Genomic DNA, 10,474 nt, shown 5'->3' on the forward strand with positions numbered 1-10,474 from the left:
GGGGGGCTCTGCAACTTACCTGGCTGTTTCTTGCTCCTCATGGCCCAACTGAGGACTGCTGGGAGCAGGGGGCGGGGCTTGTGGCACGTGCCCGCCCCCTGGGCTCCTTTTACTGCCGGAGCTCCACTCCTGTGCGCTCCCGCAGGAAATGACCCCTGGATATTTCAGATCAAAGCATGGGCTAAGGAATTTGAAGAAGTAGAAAAAGAGCTCTGTAACGGTTACCTTCGATATGCGAACGTCTGCCGCTGCCTCATCGGGGCCCACCCTTTTAATCAAACGGATAGGACAAAGAACAAGTTTGAGTCCTGTGGCCCCTTTAAGACCAGCAGAGTTTTATTCCTGGTATAAGCTTTCGTCTGCAGGCACACGTCTTCAGATACATATCTGGAAAAGAGGGCAAGCGCGCAAAAGTTTATACCAGAAATAAAACTTTGTTGGTCTTAAAGGTGGTGAATCGATCTGATAGGACAACGAGTGTTTGAGCCCCAGGGTATTGTCAAGTTAATGGGAAATCTGATAATAGGGGGGCATTTGTAGAAAGGCTGTGAGGAAGCAGATTGAGTGAGGTATAAGCCAGTCGCTGCCTCCTCCTCCTCCTCTTCCTCTTCTTCATCTTCTTCCTCCTCCTCACCCTGGTCAAGATAGATGTGGAAAGGAACTGTGGGGCAGGCACTGCAAGGTCTTAAATTCAAGCAGTGATGCCACTTGGGTAAGATTTTGACTGACTGCTTGAGCTGGAATGCCCAGTGCCTCCTATATAATAGCCAGGGTACAGTGTGCTCTGCAATTATCTGTAGAAAAAAGTATTTGAGACTTTTCAGAACTAGGAGGATAAAATTTCAGTTTAATTAAAGAACCTGTTGGGCTAATCCTCCACAGAGTTTTGTTTTGAAGCAAGGAAGTAAGCTAAATAGCCACAGTCCTCGGGACCTCTCATTCTATCAGCAGCACCCACACACACACACACACACTAAAAGGTGTATAATAATAATATTTGGCAAGAGTTGTTGCAGACATCAGCAAAATTAAAGCATTTTTTGAAATGGGTACTGTTCCCTTGCAAATCCCAAATCACTTGGCATTGGCTCAAATATCATAGTTGAGGCTTTGGAGTTCCTTAATTTTATTGCTGTGTATTCAAGACCTGGTGTGTTGTACTAATGACAGTGTGTGCGCGCGTGCGTGTGGTGTTTGATTCCCCCCCACACACACACATACACACTTTTTGTCCTTTTGATTATTTTCTTGCTTTGTACAGATTTTAATTTCATCCTCAGTCTCCCACTCGGTGAATATTGCTTTGTGAAACCAGCACCTGAGTCTGATTCTTATTTTACGTATACATTTTTCTTTGAGGACTGTTATTGTGGCTTGTTGACATGAATTGTTCTGCCTTGGTTAGTGGTTGCTTTGGGACAGCTCTTAGATGTCTGCCTGCTGGTGCCCAAGAAAAGCTCTGCTGCTGCTTGCTTGGGCATGACTGCAGAAGATATATTACGGTACTGAACTTCCTTCCTTTTTTCTTTTCCTACAACTGAGTTCGACGATTGACTTGACCCTGTTGGTAGTGTGTTTTTTGTGGGTTTGTTTAAAAGCCACGTTTAAAACATGAACAATGTAAAGACAATTTAGTAAGTAGTATTTAAAAAGTAGTTTGAGTTTTCTTTTAATAATGCAGAATCCTTTTTTCTTTTCTTTTTTTGGAGTGGTTTATCAATTAAAGTTTTATTGAAATTTTGTTAACACCATGAATATGAGACCAATACAAAAATAATGCAAGAATACATTGCAAAGTTATACAGCCTATGTAGTGGAACAGAAAAAAAAAGAAGAGAAACAGGGTATAAGTACAGTAACCGACCAGAGATTGGTATACAAAATCACATAAGATTATTGAGATACATAACTTATTAGCTAATTCAGGTGTTTTACCACAAACATAGGTTCATCTATTACTTTGGGAATTTCCTAAAAAAGCTGATAGGTGATATTCTGACAGGGAACCAGATAGAAACAAAGTTAGAGGGTGCAGGATGCTTATCAAAGTGTGTAAGATTATCTGTGAGCTTAGCCATGATGTATAAATCCCAAATCTTTTTATGCCAGTGTGAAAGTGTGGGTGTCGTTGTCGTTTTCCAGTATGTGGCAATGACACTTTTAGCAGCAGAAAGCAACAGAGAGACCCTTTCCATCTTAGAAGAAGAAGAACTACGCTTTGCCACCCATCTGTTCAAAAATAGGCTTTCTGGTATAAGAAGAATATCTAGATGCGTGATCCGGTCTAGTACAAATTCCCAAAACGGAGTGATTTTGGGACAGTAGACCCAACGGTGCAAGGAGTTCCCATTAGTTTGGTGTAGTGGTTAAGTGAGAGCCAGTTTGGTGTAGTGGTTAAGTTTTGGGACTCTAATTATCTGGGAGAACGGGGTTTGATTCCCCACTCCTCCACTTGCAGCTGCTGATGTGACCTTGGATCAGTCACAAGCTCTGGCACAGCTGTCCTTGAAAAAGAGCAGTTTGTGTCAGAGTTCTCTCAGCCCCCACCCACCTCACAGGGTGTCTGTTGTGGGGAGGGGAAGGGAAAGGAGTTTGTAAGCCGCTCTGAGACTCCGAGTGAAGGGCGGGGTATAAATCCAATCTCCTCCTTCTCCTCCTCTTCCTCTTCTTCTTCTTCTTCCTCTTCTTCTTCTTCTTCCCCCCGCATTTTTTCCAGCACTTCGAACTACGAGATGGGTTTATGTGAGCCAATTTCTAGGGTGTGAGATACCAGTGTGAGAGTATAAAAAGGCAGAACCCTTTTACAGAAACTTGCATGAGCCTGTGTCCTTCCTTCTGCTCAGCCAAGTCTGAAGCCTTTTTCTAGCCAGAGGAGCCTTACTCCGATGGGAGAGGCTCTGAAGAGGAAGGAAGGAAGGAAAGGCTCCTGGGATAGAGGAAGTCTTCATACTCGGTTGAGAGGATACAGGTCATTGTCCTTGAAAGAACCTTCTACAGAGCTCTGTGAGCTCTTATAATACCTAAATGGAGCCTTCCTGTTCAGAGACAGTCTACTGCGGAGTTCTCGGTGCTGGTGACGAACTGGAGGGAGGTCCCCCCCCCCAACTTGCAAATGTCATAATCCACGCCAACTCCTTTGAGAACCTATTTGCTGCTGTGACCCAAGGGACAGTGCTTAAGATGTCCAAAGGATGTGTTCAAAACAGCACAGAAAGATTTAAGACTATTTTGGCTGAGAATGGACTGGAAAAGTTAGTCTAGCAATGCTATCATCTCTGCAAGCGAAAATGCTTATTTTTTTTAAAAAAAATCCACAGTACAGTTTGGTTAAGTAAACCAATTAAATATAGCGCTGAAACTGATATAGTAGCCTTTCCCACATGCACGTACACACGTTTCTCTGCACTCATTTTAAGAAAGCGAGTACACGTGAAGAAGCACATTAGCAATTTATGGCATTCAAGTGAACAAAACGCTTGAGATAAATATAATTCCAAAACCTGAATACAGTGACTCCCCTTTGCAGAGATTGAGTCTGACAAATGCACATGTGCCTGTTCAAAAGTGAAAACAATCTCTTTTTTTGTTCCATGGTAGATGGAACAATATCTTAAAATGGGACAACTTCGTTGCATTCTGCAGAGCTACAAAAAAATAAAATAGCCAGAACAGAGAACTTGCTTTTGGTTCATGAAAATGTTTATATCATAACTTTCTTTTCTCCCCCCTAACACTGAAAAAACTATTTTTCTATACAGGGAGTGAAGTATCTCTGCATCCCAGCAGCTGATTCACCCTCACAGAACCTGTAAGTATTTTTGTAACAAAAGGTTGCAATTGAATATGTTGATCGGTTTTACTTAATTGCTGTACTGTGTTTTGTGAGAAGCAGAGTCAAAAAGCCATGTTGCCGACCATGGTTTTCTGAGAGCCAGTTTGATGTAGTGGTTAGGAGCGCGGACTCTAATCTGGGAAAACTGGGTTTGATTCCCCACTCCTCCACTTGCAGCTGCTGGTATGACCTTGGGTCAGTCACAAGTTGTCTCAGAGCTGGTCTCTCACAAGCAGTTCTCAGAAGAGCTCTCTCAGCCCCACCTACCTTACAGGGTGTCTTGTGGGGAGGGGAAGGTAAAGGTAAACCACTCTGAGACTCCTTTGGGTAGTGAAGGGTGGGGTATAAATCCAGTCTCTTCCTCCTCCTCCTCCTCCTCCTACACCAGTTTGGTGTACACCAGTTTGGTGTAGTTGTTAAGTGTGTGGACTCTAATCTGGGAGAACCGGGTTTGATTCCCCACTCATCCACTTGCCCCTGCTGGATGACCTTGGGCAAGCCATAGTTCTGGCACAGCTGTTCATGAAAAAGAGCAGTTTCTGGCAGAGCTCTCTCAGCCCCACCTACCTCACAAGGTGTCTGTTGTGGGGAGGGGAAGGGAAGGGAAAGGAGTTTGTAAGCCTCTCTCAAACTCCTTTCGGTAGTGAAAGGCGGGGTATAAATCCAGTCTCCTCCTCCTCCTTCATAAAATGTTAGATTCCTTCCCTACCATAAAGCTAATGATGTAGCATGGGAATAAAACAGAGGTCACTCTAAGAAAATTTGTTCCAGCATCAGCTGTCGTGGATCATAGCTTGCTTCATCAGATGGGTGAGTTCTTGGTCCGTCGGTCCTTTTTATATAAACAGCAGGGAGGCGTGAGGGATGTATGCGTGCCTATAAATTGGACCAGTGGATTTACACACAAGCGCATCTGATAAAGTGACTTCTGACTCTCGAAAACAATAAATGCATTTTATTAGTATTTAAGGCGTCACTGAGCGACCTATTTTTATTTTGCTACGGCAGACTAACTTGCCCTACCCATCTGGAATCACATACGGATGCTCTCTATCTAACCTGCCTCACAGGGTTGTTTATGAGGGTAAAAGGAAAACCATCCCATGCGAGTAGCCTTGGGCTGCTTGCCAGTGTCTCAGGTGGAGTTGCCAACCTCCAGGTGGGGGCTGGAGATCGCCTGGGATTACAACTGATTTCCGGGCGTCAGAGATCAGTTTCCCTGGAGGAAATGGACCCTTTGGAAGGTGGACTCTGTGACGTTATATATCCCCTACAGAAGTTCTTCCCCCCTGCAGACCCCGCCCTCTTTAGGCTCCACCCCCAAAATCTCCAGGTGTTTCCCAACCCCAGAGCTGGCAACCCTCATGCCAAGGTAGAAACATGATAAACACACAAATTAATAAAATTGTATTTGTAAGTCTGATAGTTGGCCGTAGTTGCCCTTGGCCAAACCCACAAATCAGAGGCAACCTGGGTACACCGTAGGCTTGCCAAGTCCCCCCGTTCCCCACCGCCGGCGGATCGGCCCGTTCCCCACCGCCGGCGGATCGGGCCCCGGGGGGAACCCCACCCCGATGTGCACGTCACTTAGAAGTGACGTGACCACACCGGCACGCTGGGGGCAGGGCCACGGTCATCCAAGGGGAAACTCTATGGTGTCCCCTCGGATGGTCGTGGCCCAGCCCCCAGCGTGGTCGCGTCACTTACGGGTGACGTGGATGTGGCGCACATGCGCTTCGCCGCACATACACGCACTCCAGCCACCAGCCGGGAGTTCCCCACTGCGGCGAAAATCAGACTTGGCAACCCTAGTACACCGGTGTGTGTGTGTGTGTCTCCTTAAACTGTTGTTTTTGCTGTCTTCCTAGAGTGGCAGAAACAAGAAGGGGGGGAGGGAAGAGACTGTAGAGCCTCCGGCAGGTCGCAGTACAATACTTTGCCAGCGAGTTGCATTTAACTTGCTGGCTCATAGGTCGGGCAAGCCATCCTTTAAAAGGCCTTCAAATCAGCCCTTTGTTCGTGCCAGATATTTCAGTTCAAGAATGTTTGGAGTGTCTTTCGTCCAAAAGCTAACTGCACAAACGTTCGTAAGAAGTCTTGGCTGTGAACCAAGTTTTTCTTCTAGTGCTCACTGTTTATGCTTATGATGGGGGGGTGGGCAGCCACTTCCTGAAAAATTGTTCGATAGAGAAACAAAAGTAATTTCAAAGGGCCCGCCTGAGGCCTGCGGAAGGAAACGTAGTGCCGCCTTTTCCCTCAGATTGCAGAGCTACCTGTTTGACCCCGATGTTCTCAAGATATTTTAACCTATGCGTTTGTCTTTTGTTGAGTGATGTGGCAAATGTTGCAGCGCGTGGTTCCAGTTGATTGAGAAGGTTGGTTGGCTGTCTCTTAACTTGTTTTTCCAATTTTAAAAAAATAATGAGTATTATTCCATCCACATCCATGGGGTGTCTCACAGTAGAAAAATGCAGTAATATCCCAAAGCCCAAATAGCAGCTAATGGACAATTTCAGCCTGGACCATTTTATCTGGCTGTTGGGAAGGTCACTAAATATCAGTCACAGTTTGACAATAAGAAAATCAAAATAAAGACGTTCTGTACTGGGATTGCCAGCTCTCCCCTGGTGGCAGTTAGGGTTGCCAGCGCCAGGTTGGGAAATTCATGGAGATTTGGGGGTAGAGTTAGTAAGCTGGTGGCAAGTTGATTATGGAGCCTGACCACTGAAGTCTCAAAACGCACATCTATTGATGATTGTATGTTAGAGTGTATATAAATAATTTGTAAACCATACACAGGCTGAGCCGCTCAAACAACCTTGAGGCAACGCTCCCTCTAAGCTGTGGAGTCCTGTGAGCAAAAATTCTACTTTGTGAGCTACTGGCATTACAGTCGTGAGCAAACGATTTGGCTACTGCATAAATTAGTTTGCTCTGGAGCCGTCCTTCCTTTTTTTTTCTTTTGTCTTTTTGGAGCCCCCGGAGGGGATTTTTTATTATTTTTTATCAAACTACAAAACTACTACAGAAAAAAAGGGAAGGGGGGACTACATATATAGGATAAAGCAAAAGAACCCACTACTAACTAAAAACCCAAGAGAGGAGATCTTCACTAGCTTAGTTACAACAAATCTTCACTTCACTTAGATTATTATAAACTGAGTCAAACATTTATATTACTTTTCTTTTTCTTTAAATCTTAAATTTAACTGTCTAGAAACAGTACCCCCCATTCATCCCCATTCAAAATTCTCCTTCAGCCTTCACTTCTCCTTTCCTCGTCTCTTCCATAGCTTATAAGGACTTTTTGGAGCAGCTGCCCCTTGCTCTGTCAGAGAGTCCTCTCCGGAAGAACCCGAGTCCAGCTCACCACTAGACTTGCTGTCCTCTTCTTTTTCCCCGTCCTCTGGTCTTCCCAGCTGAACCCTTAGGAATTCTTGAGCTTTCAGAACAGAGTCAATCACACGTTTTTGTCTTAGCTTTGGAGCCGTCCTTCCTGAGCTAAGACAAAAACCTGAGCTAAGGCTAAAAAAACTGTGAGCTAGCTCGCACTAACTCAGCTTAGAGGGAACACTGCCTCGAGGTAACTCATTCTGTTCATGAAACACCCCCCCCCCACCGCCACCACTGCTTTTGGCTGTTGCTATCTAAAGCTATCTATGTCTGTGGCCACCAGTGTTCCCTCTAAGCTGAGTTAGTGTGAGCTAGCTCACAGTTTTTTAGCCTCCAGCTCACAATTTTTTGTCCTAGCTCAGGAAGAATGGCTCCAGAGCAAACTAATTGATGCAGTAGCCAAATGGCTCGCTCACAACTTTAATGCCAGAAGCTCACAAAGTAGAATTTTTGCTCACAAGACTCCACAGCTTAGAGGGAACATTGGTGGCCACCACTATCTCCACTGGCAGTGAATTTCCCAGTTTAATTACTTCTTGAGTAAAGAAGTGTTTCCTCTTCTCTCCTGAACCTATTTCCCAACAATTTCATTGCATACTCTTGAGTTCTAGTATTATGGGGGTGAGGGAGCTCTCTCTATCCGGTTTTCTACCTCATGGATAATTTTATAAACCTTTATCATATCTCTCCTTAGCAGTATTTTACGAAATGTGTATCCCGCCTTTCTGCCTTCACAGCGACCTCCCCCCAAAAAACGATTAAAACGATTAAAACAGAGCTAAAATGCCTACAAAGACGTAAAAAACTGCGATTAAAAACATTGGTTGGGAAGGAGGGATCACAAATGACACAAAAAAGATCGCCCTCTGGTGGAAGAAGGCAGCAGAAGGGGGTAGACATCTCCCTGGGGGGAGAGCTCCAGAGGTTTGGTGCCATGACCGAGAAGGCCCTGTCACGGGTGTTGACCTACCAAATCTCCGAAGGCAGGGGCACCCGAAGCAAGGCCTCTGGGGATAACCATAATGGTCAGGCAGGTTCGTGAGGGATTGGGCAGTGTTTCAGGTATGCTGGTCCCAAACAATATAGGGCTTTGAATGGTACCCAGAAACAAATTGGGAGCCAGCGTAGATGGGCCAAGACTGGAATAATATGGTCGCTGTGACCCACTCCAGTCGACATCCCAGCTGCAGCATTCTGTACCAGTTACCAGCTGAAGTTCCTGAAGGGCAGGTCCACATAGAGCACACTGCGATAATCAGGTCTAGATGTAACCAGGGCAAGAAAGGCCACAGCAGGCTAGCCAAGGCAGGTAAAAGGCCGCACCTGCCCCCGGCTTCTCCAGCAGTAGCCCTGGGTCCAAGAGGCACACCCAGACTACGGACCTGATCCTTGAAGGAGAGTCCCCACTCCATCCCGAATGGGTTCCTCTTAAATCCCGGGTCAGACCTTCCGCCCACCGTTAGCGCTTCAGTCTTGTTGGGATTAAGCTTCAGATTATTACCCCACATCCACTCCAAAATTGCCTCCAGGCGCCAGTCCAGGGGTTTTACAGTCTCCCTGGGATCAACCAGAAGAGACAGTGACCAGAGATGTAAACGGTATTCCAAACGAAGGTGCGCCATGGGCCTGTGGGCCACTTTGACGTTATCTGGCATTCTCCCCCAATATGAGTCAGAACCGTGACATATTTCAGGGTAATTATAATATGAGCCCAATGAGTTGTTTACAGTTTACTAAACTGGATTAAAATGAATTAGAAGAAGAAGAAGAGAAGAGATTGGATTTATACTCCACCCTTCACTCAGTCTCAGGGCGGCTTACAAACTCCTTTCCTTTCCCCTCCCCACAACAGACGCCCTGTGAGGTAGGAGGGGCTGAGAGCGCTCTTTCCAGAACTCCCTGAGAGAACAGCTCTGACAGAACTATGGCTTGCCCAAGCTCATCCAGCAGGTGCAAGTGGAGGAGTGGGGAATCAAACCTGGTTCTCCCAGATTAGAGTCCGCGCCCTTAACCACGACACCAAACTGGCTAGCATGCGCACCCCTCCGTTTTGATCTTTAGGAAGCAGTTGAAGACAGTTTTATTTAGTAGTTTAGTTTTTATTTATTGCCAGTCCTAACCAGAGATTTTAAATCATCATCTTTTATGATGTTGTTGTTTAAAAAAATATATCATTGTTTTTATACTGAAAGCTGCCTTGAGTCCTGCAAGGTAGAAAGGTGGCTAATTTGTTTGGTGTAGTGGTTAAGTGTGCGGACTCTAATCTGGGAGAACCAGGTTTGATTCCCCACTCCTCCACTTGCACCTGGCTGGATGACCTTGGGTCAGTCACAAGCTCTGGCACAGCTGTCCTTGAAAAAGAGCAGTTTGTGTCAGAGTTCTCTCAGCCCCACCCACCTCACAGGGTGTCTGTTGTGGGGAGGGGGAGGGAAAGGAGTTTGTAAGCCGCTCTGAGACACCTTCGGGTAGTGAAGGGCAGGGTATAAATCCAATCTTCTTCTAATAGAGGTGTTAAATGAAATTAATAGATTTCCCAATTGTTCCCCCACCTAGGGTTGCCAACTCCTGGTTGGAAACTTTCTGGAGATTTGGAGGTGGAGCCTGGGGGGGGGAGGATTTGGGGGAGGGGGGTCCTCAATGAAGTATAATACATCGAGTCCACCCTCCAAAACAGAGAACAATTGTAAAGAAAACAGTCATGAGTGTCCGACCCACAAATCAAGCAGTCAACAAGACTCGCAAAGGAAATGCTTACTATGTATTATAGTCTGAAGCACCACGACACAATAAATCCATTCCTACAGATCATAAGAAAATCCTAGTGATTTTGTAAGAATTGATTTATTGTGTCGTGGTGCTTCAGACTATAATACATAGTAAGCATTTCCTTTGCGAGTCTTGTTGACTGCTTGATTTGTGGGTCGGACACTCATGACTGTTTTCTTTACAATTGTTCTCTGTTTTGGAGGGTGGACTCGATGTATTATACTTCACTGAGGACCCCCCTCCCCCAAATCCTCCCCCCCCAGGCTCCACCTCCAAATCTCCAGAAAGTTTCCAACCAGGAGTTGGCAACCCTAGGTGGGGGAACAATTGGGAAATCTATTAATTTCATTTAACACCTCTATTAGAAGAAGATTGGATTTATACCCCACCCTTCACTCAGAGTCTCAGAGCGGCTTACAAACTCCTTTCCCTCCCCCTCCCCACAACAGACACCCTGTGAGGTGGGTGGGACTGGGAGAACTC

General features: G+C 45.7%; 1 protein-coding gene across 1 annotated transcript in view; it reads left to right on the forward strand.

Moving 5' to 3' along the window:
* LOC107112825 (dual specificity protein phosphatase 22) overlaps positions 1 to 10,474 on the forward strand; it is a gene marked incomplete at its 3' end in the record, with an annotated part of 52,925 nt that overhangs the window by 34,478 nt on the left and 7,973 nt on the right. The window contains exon 4 of the mRNA XM_015414017.1: positions 3,759 to 3,808. Within this exon, the coding sequence (XP_015269503.1) occupies positions 3,759 to 3,808 (50 nt within the window). The remainder of the gene's footprint in view (positions 1 to 3,758; positions 3,809 to 10,474) is intronic.

The sequence above is a fragment of the Gekko japonicus genome, unplaced genomic scaffold, assembly GCF_001447785.1.
Source record: "Gekko japonicus isolate JY-2015 unplaced genomic scaffold, Gekko_japonicus_V1.1 scaffold2633, whole genome shotgun sequence".
In the NCBI taxonomy this organism is placed as follows: domain Eukaryota; kingdom Metazoa; phylum Chordata; class Lepidosauria; order Squamata; family Gekkonidae; genus Gekko; species Gekko japonicus.